This window comes from Mauremys reevesii, linkage group 6 (genome assembly GCF_016161935.1).
Source record: "Mauremys reevesii isolate NIE-2019 linkage group 6, ASM1616193v1, whole genome shotgun sequence".
NCBI classification, from domain to species: Eukaryota; Metazoa; Chordata; order Testudines; family Geoemydidae; genus Mauremys; species Mauremys reevesii.
This window is the reverse complement of record NC_052628.1, coordinates 14,668,065-14,690,788: the sequence shown is the minus strand read 5'-3', so window position 1 is coordinate 14,690,788 and position 22,724 is coordinate 14,668,065. Positions and strand designations below refer to the sequence as shown.

Here is a 22,724-nt window from a genome sequence, read left to right as displayed (position 1 = left end):
GTGGGAGTTCCCATTGGAGGAGCCAGGTATTTTGTGTTTGCGTCTGTCTTTGGGGTGCTTGTGTCTCTCTCTGTCGGGGCAGACTGCTGAGCCCTGATTAGGGGGCGGAGCTAGGCGGAGGAGGGCCTATAAAGCGGCCGCCCAGCCAGGCAGCGGCACAGCTGATCGCAGCGGCCCAGGAGCCGGCCAACAGGGCGGCTAACAGGGGAGTTTTGAGTGGGAGTTCCCATTGGAGGAGCCAGGTATTTTGTGTTTGCGTCTGTCTTTGGGGTGCTTGTGTCTCTCTCTGTCGGGCAGACTGCTGAGCCCTGATTAGGGGGGGGAGCTAGGAGGAGGAGGGGGCCTATCTAAGCGGCCGCCCAGCCAGGCAGCGGCACAGCTGATCGCAGCGGCCCAGGAGCCGGCCAACAGGGCGGCTAACAGGGGAGTTTTGAGTGGGAGTTCCCATTGGAGGAGCCAGGTATTTTGTGTTTGCGTCTGTCTTTGGGGTGCTTGTGTCTCTCTCTGTCGGGGCAGACTGCTGAGCCCTGATTAGGGGGCGGAGCTAGGCGGAGGAGGGCCTATAAGCGGCCGCCCAGCCAGGCAGCGGCACAGCTGATCGCAGCGGCCCAGGAGCCGGCCAACAGGGCGGCTAACAGGGGAGTTTTGAGTGGGAGTTCCCATTGGAGGAGCCAGGTATTTTGTGTTTGCGTCTGTCTTTGGGGTGCTTGTGTCTCTCTGTCGGGGCAGACTGCTGAGCCCTGATTAGGGGCGGAGCTAGGCGGAGGAGGGGCCTATAAAAGCGGCCGCCCAGCCAGGCAGCGGCACAGCTGATCGCAGCGGCCCAGGAGCCGGCCAACAGGGCGGCTAACAGGAGTTTTGAGTGGGAGTTCCCATTGGAGGAGCCAGGTATTTTGTGTTTGCGTCTGTCTTTGGGGTGCTTGTGTCTCTCTCTGTCGGGGCAGACTGCTGAGCCCTGATTAGGGGGCGGAGCTAGGCAGAGGAGGGGGCCTATAAAGCGGCCGCCCAGCCAGGCAGCGGCACAGCTGATCGCAGCGGCCCAGGAGCCGGCCAACAGGGCGGCTAACAGGGAGTTTTGAGTGGGAGTTCCCATTGGAGGAGCCAGGTATTTTGTGTTTGCGTCTGTCTTTGGGGTGCTTGTGTCTCTCTGTCGGGGCAGACTGCTGAGCCCTGATTAGGGGCGGAGCTAGGCGGAGGAGGGCCTATAAGCGGCCGCCCAGCCAGGCAGCGGCACAGCTGATCGCAGCGGCCCAGGAGCCGGCCAACAGGGCGGCTAACAGGGAGTTTTGAGTGGGAGTTCCCATTGGAGGAGCCAGGTATTTTGTGTTTGCGTCTGTCTTTGGGGTGCTTGTGTCTCTCTGTCGGGGCAGACTGCTGAGCCCTGATTAGGGGCGGAGCTAGGCGGAGGAGGGGGCCTATAAAGCGGCCGCCCAGCCAGGCAGCGGCACAGCTGATCGCAGCGGCCCAGGAGCCGGCCAACAGGGCGGCTAACAGGAGTTTTGAGTGGGAGTTCCCATTGGAGGAGCCAGGTATTTTGTGTTTGCGTCTGTCTTTGGGGTGCTTGTGTCTCTCTCTGTCGGGGCAGACTGCTGAGCCCTGATTAGGGGGCGGAGCTAGGCGGAGGAGGGCCTATAAGCGGCCGCCCAGCCAGGCAGCGGCACAGCTGATCGCAGCGGCCCAGGAGCCGGCCAACAGGGCGGCTAACAGGGAGTTTTGAGTGGGAGTTCCCATTGGAGGAGCCAGGTATTTTGTGTTTGCGTCTGTCTTTGGGGTGCTTGTGTCTCTCTCTGTCGGGGCAGACTGCTGAGCCCTGATTAGGGGGCGGAGCTAGGCGGAGGAGGGCCTATAAGCGGCCGCCCAGCCAGGCAGCGGCACAGCTGATCGCAGCGGCCCAGGAGCCGGCCAACAGGGCGGCTAACAGGGAGTTTTGAGTGGGAGTTCCCATTGGAGGAGCCAGGTATTTTGTGTTTGCGTCTGTCTTTGGGGTGCTTGTGTCTCTCTCTGTCGGGCAGACTGCTGAGCCCTGATTAGGGGCGGAGCTAGGCGGAGGGGGCCTATAAAGCGGCCGCCCAGCCAGGCAGCGGCACAGCTGATCGCAGCGGCCCAGGAGCCGGCCAACAGGGCGGCTAACAGGGAGTTTTGAGTGGGAGTTCCCATTGGAGGAGCCAGGTATTTTGTGTTTGCGTCTGTCTTTGGGGTGCTTGTGTCTCTCTCTGTCGGGGCAGACTGCTGAGCCCTGATTAGGGGCGGAGCTAGGCGGAGGAGGGGCCTATAAGCGGCCGCCCAGCCAGGCAGCGGCACAGCTGATCGCAGCGGCCCAGGAGCCGGCCAACAGGGCGGCTAACAGGGAGTTTTGAGTGGGAGTTCCCATTGGAGGAGCCAGGTATTTTGTGTTTGCGTCTGTCTTTGGGGTGCTTGTGTCTCTCTCTGTCGGGCAGACTGCTGAGCCCTGATTAGGGGCGGAGCTAGGCGGAGGAGGGCCTATAAGCGGCCGCCCAGCCAGGCAGCGGCACAGCTGATCGCAGCGGCCCAGGAGCCGGCCAACAGGGCGGCTAACAGGAGTTTTGAGTGGGAGTTCCCATTGGAGGAGCCAGGTATTTTGTGTTTGCGTCTGTCTTTGGGGTGCTTGTGTCTCTCTCTGTCGGGGCAGACTGCTGAGCCCTGATTAGGGGGCGGAGCTAGGCGGAGGAGGGGCCTATAAAGCGGCCGCCCAGCCAGGCAGCGGCACAGCTGATCGCAGCGGCCCAGGAGCCGGCCAACAGGGCGGCTAACAGGGAGTTTTGAGTGGGAGTTCCCATTGGAGGAGCCAGGTATTTTGTGTTTGCGTCTGTCTTTGGGGTGCTTGTGTCTCTCTCTGTCGGGGCAGACTGCTGAGCCCTGATTAGGGGGCGGAGCTAGGCGGAGGAGGGGGCCTATAATCGCGGCCGCCCAGCCAGGCAGCGGCACAGCTGATCGCAGCGGCCCAGGAGCCGGCCAACAGGGCGGCTAACAGGGGAGTTTTGAGTGGGAGTTCCCATTGGAGGAGCCAGGTATTTTGTGTTTGCGTCTGTCTTTGGGGTGCTTGTGTCTCTCTCTGTCGGGGCAGACTGCTGAGCCCTGATTAGGGGGCGGAGCTAGGCGGAGGAGGGCCTATAAGCGGCCGCCCAGCCAGGCAGCGGCACAGCTGATCGCAGCGGCCCAGGAGCCGGCCAACAGGGCGGCTAACAGGAGTTTTGAGTGGGAGTTCCCATTGGAGGAGCCAGGTATTTTGTGTTTGCGTCTGTCTTTGGGGTGCTTGTGTCTCTCTCTGTCGGGGCAGACTGCTGAGCCCTGATTAGGGGGCGGAGCTAGGCGGAGGAGGGGGCCTATAATTGCGGCCGCCCTGCCTGGCAGCGGCACAGCTGATCGCAGCGGCCCAGGAGCCGGCCAACAGGGCGGCTAACAGGGAGTTTTGAGTGGGAGTTCCCATTGGAGGAGCCAGGTATTTTGTGTTTGCGTCTGTCTTTGGGGTGCTTGTGTCTCTCTCTGTCGGGGCAGACTGCTGAGCCCTGATTAGGGGGCGGAGCTAGGCGGAGGAGGGGCCTATAAGCGGCCGCCCAGCCAGGCAGCGGCACAGCTGATCGCAGCGGCCCAGGAGCCGGCCAACAGGGCGGCTAACAGGGAGTTTTGAGTGGGAGTTCCCATTGGAGGAGCCAGGTATTTTGTGTTTGCGTCTGTCTTTGGGGTGCTTGTGTCTCTCTGTCGGGCAGACTGCTGAGCCCTGATTAGGGGCGGAGCTAGGCGGAGGAGGGCCTATAAGCGGCCGCCCAGCCAGGCAGCGGCACAGCTGATCGCAGCGGCCCAGGAGCCGGCCAACAGGGCGGCTAACAGGAGTTTTGAGTGGGAGTTCCCATTGGAGGAGCCAGGTATTTTGTGTTTGCGTCTGTCTTTGGGGTGCTTGTGTCTCTCTCTGTCGGGCAGACTGCTGAGCCCTGATTAGGGGCGGAGCTAGGCGGAGGAGGGGGCCTATAAGCGGCCGCCCAGCCAGGCAGCGGCACAGCTGATCGCAGCGGCCCAGGAGCCGGCCAACAGGGCGGCTAACAGGGAGTTTTGAGTGGGAGTTCCCATTGGAGGAGCCAGGTATTTTGTGTTTGCGTCTGTCTTTGGGGTGCTTGTGTCTCTCTCTGTCGGGGCAGACTGCTGAGCCCTGATTAGGGGGCGGAGCTAGGCGGAGGAGGGCCTATAAGCGGCCGCCCAGCCAGGCAGCGGCACAGCTGATCGCAGCGGCCCAGGAGCCGGCCAACAGGGCGGCTAACAGGGAGTTTTGAGTGGGAGTTCCCATTGGAGGAGCCAGGTATTTTGTGTTTGCGTCTGTCTTTGGGGTGCTTGTGTCTCTCTGTCGGGGCAGACTGCTGAGCCCTGATTAGGGGCGGAGCTAGGCGGAGGAGGGCCTATAAAGCGGCCGCCCAGCCAGGCAGCGGCACAGCTGATCGCAGCGGCCCAGGAGCCGGCCAACAGGGCGGCTAACAGGGAGTTTTGAGTGGGAGTTCCCATTGGAGGAGCAAGGTATTTTGTGTTTGCGTCTGTCTTTGGGGTGCTTGTGTCTCTCTCTGTCGGGGCAGACTGCTGAGCCCTGATTAGGGGGCGGAGCTAGGCGGAGGAGGGGGCCTATAAGCGGCCGCCCAGCCAGGCAGCGGCACAGCTGATCGCAGCGGCCCAGGAGCCGGCCAACAGGGCGGCTAACAGGGAGTTTTGAGTGGGAGTTCCCATTGGAGGAGCCAGGTATTTTGTGTTTGCGTCTGTCTTTGGGGTGCTTGTGTCTCTCTGTCGGGGCAGACTGCTGAGCCCTGATTAGGGGCGGAGCTAGGCGGAGGAGGGGGCCTATAAGCGGCCGCCCAGCCAGGCAGCGGCACAGCTGATCGCAGCGGCCCAGGAGCCGGCCAACAGGGCGGCTAACAGGGAGTTTTGAGTGGGAGTTCCCATTGGAGTTGCCAGTTATTTTGTGTTTGCGTCTGTCTTTGGGGTGCTTGTGTCTCTCTCTGTCGGGCAGACTGCTGAGCCCTGATTAGGGGCGGAGCTAGGCGGAGGAGGGGGCCTATAAGCGGCCGCCCAGCCAGGCAGCGGCACAGCTGATCGCAGCGGCCCAGGAGCCGGCCAACAGGGCGGCTAACAGGGAGTTTTGAGTGGGAGTTCCCATTGGAGGAGCCAGGTATTTTGTGTTTGCGTCTGTCTTTGGGGTGCTTGTGTCTCTCTCTGTGGGGCAGACTGCTGAGCCCTGATTAGGGGCGGAGCTAGGCGGAGGAGGGGGCCTATAAGCGGCCGCCCAGCCAGGCAGCGGCACAGCTGATCGCAGCGGCCCAGGAGCCGGCCAACAGGGCGGCTAACAGGGAGTTTTGAGTGGGAGTTCCCATTGGAGGAGCCAGGTATTTTGTGTTTGCGTCTGTCTTTGGGGTGCTTGTGTCTCTCTCTGTCGGGGCAGACTGCTGAGCCCTGATTAGGGGCGGAGCTAGGCGGAGGAGGGCCTATAAGCGGCCGCCCAGCCAGGCAGCGGCACAGCTGATCGCAGCGGCCCAGGAGCCGGCCAACAGGGCGGCTAACAGGAGTTTTGAGTGGGAGTTCCCATTGGAGGAGCCAGGTATTTTGTGTTTGCGTCTGTCTTTGGGGTGCTTGTGTCTCTCTCTGTCGGGCAGACTGCTGAGCCCTGATTAGGGGCGGAGCTAGGCGGAGGAGGGGGCCTATAAGCGGCCGCCCAGCCAGGCAGCGGCACAGCTGATCGCAGCGGCCCAGGAGCCGGCCAACAGGGCGGCTAACAGGGGAGTTTTGAGTGGGAGTTCCCATTGGAGGAGCCAGGTATTTTGTGTTTGCGTCTGTCTTTGGGGTGCTTGTGTCTCTCTGTCGGGCAGACTGCTGAGCCCTGATTAGGGGCGGAGCTAGGCGGAGGAGGGCCTATAAGCGGCCGCCCAGCCAGGCAGCGGCACAGCTGATCGCAGCGGCCCAGGAGCCGGCCAACAGGGCGGCTAACAGGGGAGTTTTGAGTGGGAGTTCCCATTGGAGGAGCCAGGTATTTTGTGTTTGCGTCTGTCTTTGGGGTGCTTGTGTCTCTCTGTCGGGGCAGACTGCTGAGCCCTGATTAGGGGCGGAGCTAGGCGGAGGAGGGGGCCTATAAGCGGCCGCCCAGCCAGGCAGCGGCACAGCTGATCGCAGGGGCCCAGGAGCCGGCCAACAGGGCGGCTAACAGGGAGTTTTGAGTGGGAGTTCCCATTGGAGGAGCCAGGTATTTTGTGTTTGCGTCTGTCTTTGGGGTGCTTGTGTCTCTCTGTCGGGGCAGACTGCTGAGCCCTGATTAGGGGCGGAGCTAGGCGGAGGAGGGGGCCTATAAGCGGCCGCCCAGCCAGGCAGCGGCACAGCTGATCGCAGCGGCCCAGGAGCCGGCCAACAGGGCGGCTAACAGGGAGTTTTGAGTGGGAGTTCCCATTGGAGGAGCCAGGTATTTTGTGTTTGCGTCTGTCTTTGGGGTGCTTGTGTCTCTCTCTGTCGGGGCAGACTGCTGAGCCCTGATTAGGGGGCGGAGCTAGGCGGAGGAGGGGGCCTATAAGCGGCCGCCCAGCCAGGCAGCGGCACAGCTGATCGCAGCGGCCCAGGAGCCGGCCAACAGGGCGGCTAACAGGGAGTTTTGAGTGGGAGTTCCCATTGGAGGAGCCAGGTATTTTGTGTTTGCGTCTGTCTTTGGGGTGCTTGTGTCTCTCTCTGTCGGGCAGACTGCTGAGCCCTGATTAGGGGCGGAGCTAGGCGGAGGAGGGCCTATAAAGCGGCCGCCCAGCCAGGCAGCGGCACAGCTGATCGCAGCGGCCCAGGAGCCGGCCAACAGGGCGGCTAACAGGGAGTTTTGAGTGGGAGTTCCCATTGGAGGAGCCAGGTATTTTGTGTTTGCGTCTGTCTTTGGGGTGCTTGTGTCTCTCTGTGGGGCAGACTGCTGAGCCCTGATTAGGGGCGGAGCTAGGCGGAGGAGGGGCCTATAAAGCGGCCGCCCAGCCAGGCAGCGGCACAGCTGATCGCAGCGGCCCAGGAGCCGGCCAACAGGGCGGCTAACAGGGAGTTTTGAGTGGGAGTTCCCATTGGAGGAGCCAGGTATTTTGTGTTTGCGTCTGTCTTTGGGGTGCTTGTGTCTCTCTGTGTCGGGCAGACTGCTGCCCCCTGATTAGGGGCGGAGCTAGGCGGAGGGCCCAGCCAGGCAGCGGCACAGCTGATCGCAGCGGCCCAGGAGCCGGCCAACAGGGCGGCTAACAGGAGTTTTGAGTGGGAGTTTGCAGGGGAGGTGGAAGGTGGCGAGTGTCCCCCCTGTCCCCCCAGGTACAAGCACCAAGCGAGGCCGGGACAGCATGAGCCAAGCCCTGGAGGACACACTGAGGATGAGAGCATGCAGCAGCTGTGGTATGTACCTTGTCCTAGCGGGGGACCCAGAGCAGTACTATGTATGCATGAAGTGCCGCCTAATAGAGCTGCTGGAGGAAAAGATCCAGGGCCTAGAGCTGCAGGTAGAAACCCTGATAGAGAATAGAAGGGGTTCGAGCAGCTGATGGAGCAATGGCAAGCAGTAACGGAAGGGGCGCCCAGGGGCAAAGGGGGAAGCAGGGGCTAAGGCCAACGAGGGGACCACCAGACAAGGAAGATGGGCGGTGGAAGCATGTGACCGTGAGAAGCAGGCAGAGGAAAAGGAGAGCCAGTGAGGGGAAATAGAGCTAAGGAACAGGTATGAAGGTTTGGAGAATGAGGAAGGGTACAGCAGGTGGTAGCTGATGGTGGGAGGCCAAGGAAAAAGAGACGAGCGGCCAGTCCCATAGAAAGAGGGGAGGAGTCTATGGAGACAGCACCAAGTTTGGGCCCAGGGAGGTTACAGGATGGCGTAAGGGGAACCATAAGGGACGATAGGAATGGAAGGAGCGTGCGACGAGGGGGGACAGGGGATAGGTTAGCAGACCGCACTGTCCCCAGGCGAAGGCAGGTCTACGTGATTGGGGATTCCATACTGAGAAGGGTGGATAGGCCTGTGACCAGGGCCGATCCGGAAAACAGAAGGGTGTGCTGTCTACCGGGCGCTAAAATACGGGATGTGGACCTGAGGTTGAAAAGGATCCTAAGAGGAGCAGGTAAGAACCCATTGATCATCCTTCATGTGGGAACGAATGATACTGCTAGATTCTCGCTAGACAGGATCAAGGGAGACTATGCCAGGTTGGGTAAGACGCTCAAGGAAATTGAGGCTCAGGTGATCTTCAGTGGGATCCTACCTGTTCCTAGGGAAGGGCGCCAAAGGGGTGAGAAGATAGTGACGATTAACAGTTGGCTGAGGGAGTGGTGTTACAAGGAGGGCTTTGGGATGTATGGGCACTGGGAGGCTTTTGGGGACAGACAGCTGTTCTCACGGGATGGGCTCCACCTAAGTAGGGAAGGAAGTAGACTTCTAGGAGGGAGGCTGGCTCACCTGATTAAAAGAGCTTTAAACTAGACACTGAGGGGAGACGGTTGGGAGAGGTCCTGGTGCTCTCCACGCCAAATTTATACATTGGGAGTGAGAACAAGATAACAACAGATATAGCCAGAGGGGGACGGTTAGGTGTCAGGAAGAGGGGGGTGGGGACGGATACTAGATCTACAGGTCATGCTGGTAGTACTGTGTCCCTACCGAGTTGGGTGAAAAGAGTGAGAGGAGCCCAACAGCAAAAATTAGGATGTTTGTTCACCAATGCAAGAAGCTTAGGTAATAAAATGGAGGAACTGGAGCTCTTGGTCCGAGAATTGAAGCCGGATATCGTAGGAATAACCGAAACATGGTGGAACGGTAGCCATGACTGGAGTACAGGTATGGAAGGGTATGTGCTATTTAGGAAAGACCGATGCAAAGGTAAATGGGGGGGGAGTAGCATTGTATATCAATAATGAGGTGAAATGTAATGAAATAACTAGCAATGCAATGGATAATACGGAGTCTGTCTGGGCAAAGGTCACATTGGGGAAGAAAACTACTAGAGCCTCACCTGGGATAGTGATTGGGGTGTGCTATAGACCGCCGGGATCTACCCTAGAGACGGATAGAGAGCTCTTTAATGTTTTTAAGGAGGTAAACACTAATAGGAACTGCTTGATCATGGGGGATTTTAACTTCCCGGATATAGATTGGGAAACAAATGCTAGTAACAATAATAGGGCTCAGCTTTTCCTAGACGTGATAGCGGATGAATTCCTTCATCAAGTGATTGCTGAACCGACGAGGGGGGATGCCATTTTAGATCTGGTTTTGGTGAGCAACGAGGACCTTGTTGAGGAAATAGTTGTAGGGGACAACCTTGGCTCGAGTGATCATGAGCTAATTCGTTTCAAAATAAATGAGAGGATAATCAATAGTGCATCTGAGACTAGGGTTTATGATTTCAAAGGGCTAACTTTACTAAACTAAGGCGACTAGTTAGGAAGTAGACTGGCCTAACATATTTAGGGATCTAAGGGCAGATGACGCCTGGGGTTACTTCAGGTTGAAGTTGCAGGAGATGTCAGAGGCATGTATCCCAAGAAAGGGAAAACGGCTCGTAGGTAGCAGTTTTAGACCGAGCTGGATGAGCAAGCGTCTCAGAGGGTCATTAAGAAAAACAGAAAGCGTACAAGGACTGGAAAATGGGAGGGATCAGCAAAGAAACCTACCTTATTGAGGTCAGAGGGTGTAGGGAAGCAGTGAGAAAGGCAAAACGACGGGTGGAGATGGACTTAGCGAAGGGGATTAAAACCAATAGCAAAAGGTTTTTTAGCCATATAAATAGGAAGAAAACCAAGAAAGAAGAAGTGGGACCGCTTAAAACTTTGAACGGAGTGGAGATTAGGGATAATCTTGGAATGGCACAATATCTGAACGAATATTTTGCCTCGGTCTTCAATGAGGCTAATGAAGGGCTAAGGAATAGTGATACAGGGACCAATGGGAATGAGGATATGGGGGTAGACATTATGGTATCGGAGGTGAAAGCCAAACTTGAACAGCTTAATGGAAGTAAATCGGGGCCGGATAATCTTCATCCTAGAATATTAAGGAACTAGCGAGTGATATTGCTAGCCCGTTAGCGATGATTTTAATAAATCTCTAAATTCGGGATTGTACCATTGGACTGGAGATTAGCTAACGTAGTTCCTATATTCAAGAAGGGAAAAAAGTGACCGGTAACTACAGGCCTGTTAGTTTAACATCTGTAGTATGCAAAGTCATGGAAAAATTTTAAAAGAGAGAGTGGTTACGGAGCAGGAGGCCGATGGCAACTGGGATAGTTTACAGCATGGATTTACGAAGGTAGATCGTGCCAAACCAACCTGATCTCCTTCTTTGAGAAAGTAACAGATTTTTAGACAAGGGAAATGCAGTGGCTCTAATATATCTAGATTTCAGTAAGGCGTTTGATACGGTACCGCAGGAGGAATTACTGGTTAAATTGGATAGGATGGGGAGTGAATTGAAAATGCGGCGGTGGATAAGGAGCTGGTTCAAGGGGAGACTGCAGAGGTAGTATTGAAGGGGAACTGTCAGGTTGGAGGGGGTCACTAGTGGAGTTCCTCAAGGTTCGGTTTGGGTCAATTTTATTCAATCTATTTATTGCTGACCTGGGAACCAAGAGTAGGAGTGGGCTGATAAAGTTTGGACGACACCAAGTTGGGAGGTATTGCCAATTCGGGAAAGGATCGGGATATCCTCCAGGAGATTTGGATGACCTTGTAAGCTGGAGCATTAGTAACAGGATGAAATTCAATAGTGAGAAGTGTAAGGTTATGCATTTAGGGATGACTAACAAGAATTTTAGTTATAAGCTAGGGACGCACCAGTTGCAAGTAACGGAGGAGGAGAAGGACCTAGGAGTCCTGGTTGATCGTAGGATGACCATGAGCAGGCAATGTGATGTGGCCGTTAAGAAAGCAAATGCGGTATTGGGATGCATTAGGCGAGGTATTTCTAGTAGGGATAAGGAAGTGCTAGTCCCGTTATATAAGGCGTTGGTGAGACCTCATTTGGAGTATTGTGTGCAGTTTTGGTCTCCCATGTTTAAGAAGGATGAATTCAAACTGGAACAGGTACAAAGAAGGGCCACTAGAATGGTCCGAGGAATGGAAGGCCTGTCATATGAAAGGAGACTTGAGGAGCTCGGTTTGTTTTCCTTAACCAAAAGAAGGATAAGAGGAGATATGATTACACTCTTTAAATATATCAGAGGATAAATACCAGGGAAGGAGAGAAATTATTTCAGCTCAGTGCTAATGTGGACACGAGGACAAACGGATATAAATTGTCAGTTAGGAAATTTAGGCTAGAAATTAGACGAAGGTTTCTAACTATCAGGGGAGTGCAATACTGGAACAGCCTACCGAGGGAAACAGTGGGGGCGAAGGACCTCCATGACTTTAAGACTAAGCTAGATAAGTTTATGGAGGAGATGGTATGATAGGATACCGGGCTTAGTCAATAGGTTAATTAAGTGCCACACTGGTAAATAGTACAATGGGTCAATGATATGTTATTCTTAACCTTTTTCCAGAGGGTATGGCTGGAGAGTCTTGCCCGCATGCTCGGGGTTCAGCTGACCGCCATATTTGGGGTCGGGAAGGAATTTTCCTCCAGGGTAGATTGGCTGTGGCCCTGGAGGTTTTTCGCCTTCCTCCGAAGCATGGGGCAGGGGTCGCTTGCTAATGGAGTGGGTAGATCGGCTAATGTGGCCTGCATCTTGCAGGAGGTCAGACTAGATGATCATATTGGTCCCTTCTGATCTATGATTCTATGATTCTATGAAAGTCTAGGAACAGCCAGACTTGGGAGAAAGCTTAGGCTAAGGTTTATGACCCAGAAAGAGGCTAAACTTGGAGTAAAGTGTGTGTAGATTCTGTCCAGAGGAGGGTGAGAATTACCACTTATTTACAACCCCCTAAAACTTGCAGAACTTCAGTGAGTGACACTGGCTAAAAACTGGAGAGAAGATATTAAATTTGTGCCCTTGAGACACTTCTGTACAGTCTGTACAGAGCTCATTTCAGAATTAAGAAATTTTTATCTTCAGAGTATCATGAAAATTCCTTTCTGCAAGAGAGACTGAGTAGAGACAACTGGGCTTCAAAACAAAACAAAAAAACCTTCCCTGCCTCACAATAGTTCAGCTGGTTGGGATTTTGTAGACATTATGGAGAATAAATGTCTTTGCCTCCTTCAAAGCCACAATACACAATAAAAGTTGTTTGTTTGTTTTTTAACTTTTGGAAGCATTAATTCATCTATTTGATAAATACCACAATCCAATGCGGAAGTGTGCAATGTATAAAGTTGGCACAGATAACTTAAAAAATGCTGCCTGGTAGGTGTGATGGCTTAGTTAAAAGTGCGAGCAACCTTAAGGTCTTGGTTCTGTGGGTTGAGAGCTTAGCTGAAATGCCAGCAGCTCTTTATAGAGAAGCACTACTGTGGATAAAGAGTTTTCTGTCCCTCCCAGTCCCCCCAGGGAGAGTATGTCTTTGGAGGGGAGCACAGGCAGCTTCTTTCTGGGTTTGGGAGGGAGAAATATGGTGAAGTAGGAGGGCTCATTGAAAGTTTAGTTGGAAAAAAACTACCATATTAAGTCATCTTGTCCATCTCTATTCTAATACGGGATTGGTTTTTTACAGTATACGCCCATGTGTTTTTGCACCCCCAAGACTCCTCCATTTAGGGCCCATTAGAGTCAATTCTTGCAATCCAAACTAAAGAAAATAAATGCCCTACGGTCTAAAATTTCATTGCATCTCTCTTTTTCCTCTTAGAAGTAGTTGTGTTTTAGATAACATTTTGAATTCTCAGGAACAGTCTCAACTTTCAGTAGGATCTAGTAGAGTGTTGTTCTGATGGTGTTTGTGGCAGAAGTTCTGAGGAGTGCATACAGGCACAGTCCCTGCCTTTGCTGAAACACTGCATGAAGAGGGACTGTTTATCCTCTGCTTACTGCCAGTGATGCAGTGAAATTTTTAAAAAAGAATTGGCAGGAAGCGTAGGACTTGGTGGGAGAAGGCAATAATCCTGTAGCCATTGTGACGCTTTGTGGTTCAAAGCAGACCAGTAAGGGTCTGTGTCACTGCCTGCCCTGACACCAGTAGCATGCTCACAGCACCATAGCCTCACCCTGGCTTCCACAAACCTTGGTTACTCCTTCTAAGGTGACTCTCCCATCCCAGATTTCCCCAGAACTGGCTGCCCTTGAGTTTCCAGCCCTCTCCTGGAACACTGTCAGAAGTTCAGTTTCCTGCTCTGTTAAAGAGACGATAAAGCATGTCATTAATTTAACTGGGGTTTATATTACATAAGAATATAAGAATGGCCATACTGGGTCAGACCAAAGGTCCATCTAGCCCAGTATCCTGTCTTTCAACAGTGGGCAATGCCAGGTGCCCCAGAGGGAATGAACAGAACAGGTAATCATCAAGTGATCGATCTCCTGTTGCCCATTCCCAGCTTCTGGCAAACAGAGGGGTAGGAACACCATCCCTGCTCATCCTGGCTAATAGCCATTGATAGACCTATCCTCCATGAATTTATCTAGTGCTTTTTTGAACCCTCTTATAGCCTTGGCCTTCACAACATCCTCTGGCAAAGAGTTCCATGGGTTGACTGTGCATTGTGTGAAAAAATACTTCCTTTTGTTTCTTTTAAACCTGTTGCCTATTAATTTCATTAGGTAGCCCCTAGTTCTTGTGTTATGAGAAGGAGTAAATAACACTTCCTTATTTATTTTCTTCACACCAGTCATGATTTTATAGACCTCTGTTATATCCCCCCTTAGTCATCTCTTTTCCAGGCTGAAAAGTCCCAGTCTTTTTAATCTCTTCTCATATGGCAGCTGTTCCATACTCCTAATCATTTTTGTTGCCCTCTTCTGAACCTTTTCCAAGTCCAATATATCTTTTTTGAAATTGGGCGACCACATCTGCACACAGTATTCAAGATGTGGGCATACCATGGATCTATACAGAGGCAATATCGTATTTTCTGTTTTATTATCTATCTCTTTCTTAATGATTCCCAACATTCTGTTTGCTTTTTTGACTGCCGCTGAACATTAGTGGATATTTTCAGAGAACTATCCACAATGACTCCAACATCTCTTTCTTGAGTGGTAACATCTAATTTAGGCCCCATCATTTTATATGTATAGTTGGGATTATGTTTTCCAATGTGCGTTACTTTGCATTTATCAACACTGAATTTCATCTGCCATTTTGTTGCCCAGTCACCCAGTTTTGAGAGATCCTTTTGTAGCTCTTCGTAGTCTGCCTGGGACTTAATTATCTTGAGTAGTTTTGTATTAAAAATAAAACAAGTGTATTAATCGGAAAGACATAGATTTAAGCGATACCAAGTATAAGTCATAAAGATAGAAAGGGTTACAAGTAACCAAAAGCAAAATATGCTCCTAAGATTAAAACCTGATTTAAAGTTCCTTTTCTCCTGCTGGGAGGAGATGCCATGCAGTCTGGTGAAGACTTCATGCTGGTTCCTCCCCTGCTGGTAATAGATGAGTGGTTGCAACCTCCTTTCAGCTTGATGGCTTTGTTTACTTTTTATGTAAATACATGTCCAGTGTCTCTCAATTTACCTTGGAGACACATTCAAGCAGGTGGAACCACATTCCTTTGTCTGGGGAGGGGTGGGTAACTTTTGTCCTATTTGGGACACATTTTAAGAACATAATGTCAGCACACATTTGTAACTTTGCATATGTTACCCATACATACACCACGCAATAATAGTAATGATCAGTGAATTGTGAGTTTTCCGGTGATAAATTACATGCCCCTTTTGGCTACGTATCATAACTGTGTGTCAGTTGGCACTGGGGTGCTTTTAGGATCACAGACATGATAAGGGGCATATCAAGAGGATAGTAAAAATACACTTATGCTTCTCACATATCTAATGACTATAGGGTAGGCTGGGGAGGCCTCTAAAATCTTCTGCTGGAGCTTTTTTGGAATGGGGAGGCAGTGGATAATAGCAGTGACTGTTGCATGCTTCCTCCTCATCTCACATATGTCTCTGGGCCAAATTAGAAGAGGCCACAAGCAGGGGAGAGAGCATTGTGGTAGATGTCAGAACTGTAGGCCAGAGAAGGTAAATAAACCTCCAGCTAGAGCAGACAGGCATGCCCAGGTGATGGAAGATTCCTTCAACTAACTCTGCTGCAGCTTGAACTTTCTAGGTACATTTTGGTTTAAAAGGCAATTACTGTTTTTGTAGTTAGCATATTATTGACTCTTTTCACCTTGATTTTAGTGTCTATTAGATTCCTGTCTTCCCTTTCCTCCTCTTTTTTCTAGCATTGCAGAACTACTAACTGTGGTGTATAACCTATTGCTTAAATCAGCCTCTGTACCAGATAACTGGAAGATAGCTAATGTAATGCCGATTTTTAAATAAGGCTCCTGAGGCCATCCTGGCAGTTACAGGCCAATAAACCTAACTTCAGTACTAGGCAGATTGCTTGAAACTATAGAAAAGAACAGAATTATCTGACACAGATGAACATGATATGTTGTGAAAGAGTCAACACAGCTTTTCTAAAGGAAAGTCATGCCTCACCAATCTATTAGAATTCTTTGAGGGTGTCAACTAACATGTGAACAAGGATGATCCAGTGGATATAGTGTACTTGATAAAGTCCCTCACTAAAAGCTCTTAAGCAAAGTAAGCAGTCGTGATAAGAGGGGAGGTCCTGTTACAAATAAGTAACTAGTTAAAAGATAGGAAACAAAGGGTAGGAATAAATAGTCAGTTTTCACAGTGGAGAGAGGTAAATAGAGGAGGTCCCCCAAAGATCTGTACTGGGACCTGTGCTGTTTAACATATTCATAAATGATCTGGGAAAAGGGGTAAAAAGTGAGGTGGCAAAGTTTGCAGACAATACAAAATTATTCAAGAGAGTTAAGTCCAAAGCAGACTGCCAAGAATTACAAAGGGATCTCACAAAACTAGATGACTGAGCAATAAAATGGCAGATGAAGTTCAGTGTTGATAATTGCAAAGTAATGCATATTGGAAAACATAATCCCAACTATTCAGACAAAATGATGGGATCTAAGTTAACTATTACCACTCAAAAAAGGGACCTTGGAGTCATCGTGGCTAGTTCTCTGAAAACGTCTGCTCAGTGTGCAGCACCAGTTGGAAAAGTGAACAATATTAGGAATGGGATAGATAATAAGACAATAAATATCATGGTGCCATTCTATAAATCCTTGGTACGCCCACACCTTGACTATTGTGTGCAGTTCTGGTCACACCATCTCAAAGAAGATGCATATATTAGAATTAGAAAAAGTGGAGAGAATTGCAACAAAAATGATGAACGATATGGAACAGCTTCCATATGAGGAGAGATTAAAAAGACTAGGAGTGTTCATTTTAGAAAAGAGATGACTAAAGAGGGATATGATGGAGGCCTATATAATTAGGATTGGTGTGAAGAAAATGAATAAAGTAGTATTATCTACCCCTTCACATAACACAAGAACCCCCAATGCAATTAATAGGCAGCATGTTTAAACAAACAAAAGGAAGTATTTCTTCACACAACACAGTCAACTTGTGGAACTAGTTGCCAGTGGATGTTATGAAGGTCAAAAGTATAACTGGGTTCAAAAAAGAATTAGATATGTTCCTGGAGGCCAGGTCCATCAGTGGCTATTAGCCAAGATGGTCAGGGCTTCACCCCCATTCTCTGGGTGTCTTTAAGCCTCTGACTGCCAGAAGATGGGGCTGGATGACAGGGGTGGATCACTTGATAATTGTTCTGTTCTGTTCGTTCCCTCTGAATCTTCTGGCATTAGTCACTGTCAGAAGATGGGATTCTGGGCTATATTGACTGGTCTGATCCAGTATGGCCATTCTTATGTTCCTGTCACTTTGGGCTCTGTAATAGTAATGCTAATCTCTTATTTAAATTACTTTCTCTATGCACATTTCATTTTCTTTTGGTTTGTCATTGTAAGGTCTTGGGCAGGGGTGGGCAAACTTTTTGGCCCAAGGGGCACATCTGGGTGGGGAAATTGCATGCAGGGCCATGAATGTAGGGCTGAGGCAGAGGGTTGGGGTGCGGGGCGTGGGAGGGGGTGCAGTGTGCAGGAAGGGGCTTGGGGCAAGAGGTTGGGGCATAGGAGGGGTGTGGGGTGTACAAGGGGGCTCAGGGAAGGGAGTTGGGGTGTGGGAGGGGGCTCAGGGCAGGCGGTTGAGGTGCGGGGGTGGTTGGGGTGCAGGCAGGGTGCGGCAGGGGCCTCAGAGCAGGGAGTTAGGGGGCAGGGTGCAGAAAGGGTTCGGGGTGCAGGCTCTGGTCTGGTGCTGCTTACCTGGAGCGGCTCTGGGGTGGCAGAGGCACGCACCGCGGCCAGGGCGGGCTCCCTGGCCCTGCGCTGCTCCCGGAAGCGGCCGGCATCACATCCCTGTGGCCCCTGGGGGACGGGGGCACAGAGGGCTCCAAGCACTGCCCTTGCCTGTGGGTACGTCCCCCGAAGCTCCCATTGGCCGCAGTTCCCCGTTCCCAGCCCACGGGAGCTGCGGGGGGCGGTGTGTGCAGGCGAGGGCAGCCCTCTGCTCCCCCTCCCACAGGGGCCGCAGGAACGTGGTGCCGGCCGCTTCCAAGAGCGGCGCGGGGCCAGGGTAGGCAGGGAGTTATGACGGGCCAGATCCGGCCCGTGGGCCGTAGTTTGCCCACCACTGGTCTTGGGTCTTATTTTGATTCTTACAGAGAGGAAATTATTCCAGATCATTAAGAATTTGATATCTTTAGATTTAATGGAGCAGATGAGAATATTTTATTACTAATAACTTCTCAGATTTATGCATCATATAACCCTGGAAATATTTATATGGTGAGAAGACACTAGAGATGTTTTACTATTTTCATTATCTCAGAAAATGGCAAAGTTTCATCTTTTAAGTAAGAACAACTGTTTTTAATGGGATAACTCCAGACCACACTTAATGATTTCCCAGGCTACAGTTACCCAGAGGTTCCAAATTTGAACTATTGGAAGTTGATATTGATTCCTTAACATTTTACTATCAAATCTCAAGATACTCAGTTTGATGTTTTACTATTTAAAAGAGGAAAATGCACAAATCTAATTTGCTGTGCTGGTGCCTCTTTTTCTTTTTAAAGGATAAAATACATGCTTGGGCTTTTTGTGTTTAGGATTAAATATCTGCCTATCTATATCTATGTATTGTGTGTGTGTGTGTGTGTGTGTATATATATATATACACACACACACATACACAGAGAGAGAGAGAGAGTATGTGTATGCATGTGTGAATGCACATATCCCTACCCCTCAGTATTTAACAGTATTCTTCATTTGCTGTAATCGTGTGTTTTTCAGAAATTTTAATAATGAATTGCAAATACAAAATAGGCATTTGCTTTAAAATGAAAATAGTCAACCCAATAAAATTATTAAAAATCACAAAATTTTCCATAACATTTGATTGTAGTTTGAATGCCCATTGGAACATTAGTTTTCAGACTCTGGTTAAGATCCATGTTTAAACTGGTATTGGCTCTATCTTCCAAATTTCACTGTTGTTTTTCTTTACATACACATATACTGAGAGAGTATATAACCCTTGGTTATATACAGAGTTGGCCCAGTTTAACCTGAAGTCGTTTTAAAAACTGATTTAGTTAAACTGGTGCAAAACAGTGTGGACATTCTTTAATTCAGTTTAATTTATATTACTCTCATATTTATGCTTACATTAATAGCTTAAATTAATTCAATGCTAAATTAAGTTAAATCCATATAAGCCAAGTTTATATGATTGAGTGTTTATTCAGCAGTTTATAGGTTAAACTGGTTCAACTTTGAATATAGATAAGGCCTTGCCTTGCTATTTGGAACCATGGAAGTCGGGATAGCAGAGCAGCGCTGCCCACAGAGTCCCACAGCCATCTATTTATTTATTTATTTATTTATTTATTGCAGTGGTGCCCAGAGATCCCAATCAGAATTGAGGCTCTGCTGTGCCAGGAACTGTACAAACATACAAAGACATGGCCCATATTTTGAAGAATTTATAATCTAAACTGCAGTCTGGTTCAGGGGAGGTTTGTACATTGAGAGTATGACTATGCTTCAGAGTTAACTTGGGCTGTTTCTTGGGTGTTGTCCCTAACTCCGCTCCAGTCCACACGCACAAACCTCTCCTGAATTTGGTGGTGCTTTAAACCCAAGCTAGCTGGCCCAGCTGGTGATATAGGCTAGAGCTCCGGTACTGCTTTCACTTGAGCTAGTAACCCCACACGCTTTGCACTGAATATGCAGGTTAAATCACTCAAGTGCTGATAATCCTCCAGTGCTTTCGCACAATCCTTCTGTGTGCTCAGAGAGACAGACAAGTTCTGTCTCAATTCACTAGGAAGGAATCATGGAGCAACTCAGCTTACCACAGGAGATGTGCCCGCAGAAGTCCTAGCAACACACACTGGTGAGTGCAGCACCAGAGAGGGCACGGTAACTTGGGTACAACTTTGCAGTATGGCTGCTCACACATGGGTTAGGCTAACACGGGGGTCTCAAACACGCGGCTGGCCCACGGAGTTATTTGCTGTGGCCCGCCAAGCTCCCCCCCGGAGTTATTTCCTGCAGGTGCCAAGCTCCCCTCACCCGCAGCGTGTTGCGTCCCTGCTCCTCTGCCTACCTCCAGGCGCTTCCCGACACCGAACAGCTGTTTGGTGGTGCTTAGCGCTTTCCAGGAGGAAGGGGGGAAGAACGGGAAGCTGCATGCTCAGGGGAGGAGGCGGAGAAGAGGCAGGGCAGGGGCAGGGATTTGGGGAAGGAGTTGGAATGGGGGCAGGGAGGGGACGGAGTTGGGGTGGGGACTTGGGGGAAGGGATTGGAATGGGGGCGGGGAAGAAGTGTGAAGAGGCGGGGCAGTGGTGAGGCCTCATGGAAGGGGTGGAGTGGGGGCGGGGCTGGGGGGGACTTTTGTATCTTTATATGAAAAGGTGTCAGTGATGCAGCCCTCGGGCCAATGTACTAGTCCTCATGTGGCCTTTGTGGTGATTTGATTTTGAGATCCCTGAGCTAACACATGTGATTGGCACATGGGTCTGAGCACTTGAATTAAATCTGCAATTAAGACACATCCTGAGTTGTACTTTATTGGTCCTTTTCAATGGTAGCACCCCTCGCTACTTCTGAACACTGCAACATATGTGCTATGGACAGGAGGACTGCATATATGCCCCTAAAGTGCCAGATTTGATTGTAAGCCATTTGAGGTAGAGACCATATCTATCTTCCATGAAATGTCTAGCACACTTTTGGGGGATATTAAATAATTATAGTATGCAGGCCCATAAGGTTGTGGTTTAGTGTCCAGACTGAAAACCACTCTGTCACTCTAGCACTTTGAGTGCTGAATTGCTGGGTGGGGGAGCAGTAATAACAGTAGTTACTCTTTCTTTCTCCATCTAGTATGCCCCATAACAGAGGTCAGAATTTTACTCACAGAACTTTAAACCAAAATAAAAGTAATTGGGTAAATAATCTTCAATTCTTCAGTAGAATACATGGAATACTATTCAGCATTTTATGCTGAGCCAAGTTTTTTCCTACGATTTCCTCTCTTTTTAAATATTAGCATGAGCTAAAAGATAATTTAAGGAATTTTCTGGGCAATGTGGCCACTTTCTGTACCCTGAGCAGATTGCCTGAGTCTTCTCTTTGGTCACTGCGTGTGTATGATCTAATCTGTACTGTGCATACACTACTCCCTTACTATACAATAACTGTAGTGATATACATTTTCTGTGGATCTAAAGTGTGTACACATGGTAGTGTGAGAGCAGTACAATATATTGCAGGTGAACTGTTCTATTGATCAGCTTGTCCTCCAGTAAATTCATGAGTGCGAGGACATCGTGTGAAACAGCATTGACACATACTGTATGAACTTTGACTCAAGAGTGATCAACATATTTTCAGGGTTTCTGTCCACATGTTGTATTATTAACACTAAAGCCAAACATCTCAGAGTGATTTCCCCAGAACCCTCGCCATCTGCCAACTCTAAGACAGAAGTGTATATTTCTTGAAAATAAATTCAAGTGGTTTCTCATGGAAGGACTGACCAACCCTGTTCTAATAACTAGAAATAACTGATAGGCTGTCTCCACTGCTGGAATTTTAGGGTGCATAAGTACTTCAAAGCAATGATTCAGTAATTCTACATGACTTTTTCACTTCTTGGGGGTAAGATGTCATTTTCCATGAAGCCAGTTAAATTCTATGAATATTCTCATTTTTTTCTGGTAACATTGTAAACCAGGTCCAAAGGCTCATGTGTTCATCTTCAAGCCAAGTTAAAAGTTAGCTTAAAAATTTATTTCTTTTTTTTTGTGTGTTTACAAGCCCCCAAACTTGGCAAACTCCCCAGCACATGACCACAGACTATCAGTTCTTTCTGCCTTTCTAATTTTTTGTTGTTTTAGTTTGAACTGCTACTTTGCTCTGTTTGGCATCTTCTGCTAAGTGTCGGCACAAAACCTCTTTGGACATAAAACATTAATTGGCTTTCTTAAAGGAAAATTCCTCTTTCTGTTTTTCTCCCTTTACCCTTGTCTTTCAGTTATGCCTGCCGCCACTTGCGGAGATATGTATATGTCTTGGACAAACTGTATTTCCCTCACTCTCACTGCTCTACGCTGCAGCATTGCTTCTCGACCCTCAGTGACAATGGAGAGGAACTTTTGTCTTTAACTTGTTCTCACATTCTCAGATCCTATGCTTCCAGGTTATTAACCTCTGCTCTGCATTTATTGCATGCTGCATGCTGTGTGTGACTGATCTTTGCATGCTTAAGTGAACAGATGTAAAACATGAAATGGTCAAGGGGGTTATTTGTATCTTTAATATCATACAACTAATGGAATCCTAAATATGCGTCATAACAAGTGTGGTATAAATAGAGGACCCAACGGTTAGGTTTTGTGGTACACGACATAGTGTCTGTCACCATAAGTCGAGCACAAGCTTTCATAAGTTGTGTGCAGCCTTTGGAAGCTTTAGATTTTTACATTAGATATAAATTATGTTAATATTCTTCCAAAATTCCATAATATTTAAAATATAAGACTCATGGGCTATAATATTCAAGCTACTGCATAATTATGTATTTGCTTTGCACTGCAGAGCTGGTATAGCGATGCATCTGTCTTAAACACAAGCCTGAGTCCTGTTGTTGCAGATAGTCTTTACAGCAATGTTGGTTTAGGGAATGGAGATAGAGCCTTCTCTCTTTTCTTGAACCTTACTTCATTTCAGTAAGCTGAGAGCTGCCATTTTTTTGACATATCGTAGATTAGATTAGATATAATGGGGAGAGTAATGAATAGCCATCAATCCCAAATAACAATAGAAAGTCACCAGAATTATTAGATCATACGTAAAAACAGTAAAATAGAAAGAATGTTTTAAAAATCTCTACTAAGAAGGACAAAACATAAGGGTTTTTTTTTGTTTTTTTTTTTAAATAAAAATAGTTCTGTGCTCACTATTCTGTTGAGTAGGTAGATAATTTAATGTATTATCCAAGATGCTAAGAGTTTTAGGAAAGCAAGGAAAAAATTGCATGACAAAATTGACCAGAACATGGAAAGAATCCAGAATGGAAATGCAGCTTCCCAGCAAAGCAAGCGTACAATAGCAACAGACCACACAGTAAA

General features: G+C 49.5%; 1 protein-coding gene across 2 annotated transcripts in view; it reads left to right on the top strand.

Moving 5' to 3' along the window:
• Positions 1–22,724, top strand: part of DYM (dymeclin) — a 367,304-nt gene that overhangs the window by 232,639 nt on the left and 111,941 nt on the right. Inside the window, exon 15 of one of the 2 annotated variants that reach the window (XM_039543377.1) lies at positions 21,629–21,793. The exons of the other annotated variant lie outside the window; for it this stretch is intronic. Within the exon in view, the coding sequence (XP_039399311.1) occupies positions 21,629–21,793 (165 nt within the window). The remainder of the gene's footprint in view (positions 1–21,628; positions 21,794–22,724) is intronic. 2 annotated transcript variants of the gene reach the window in all.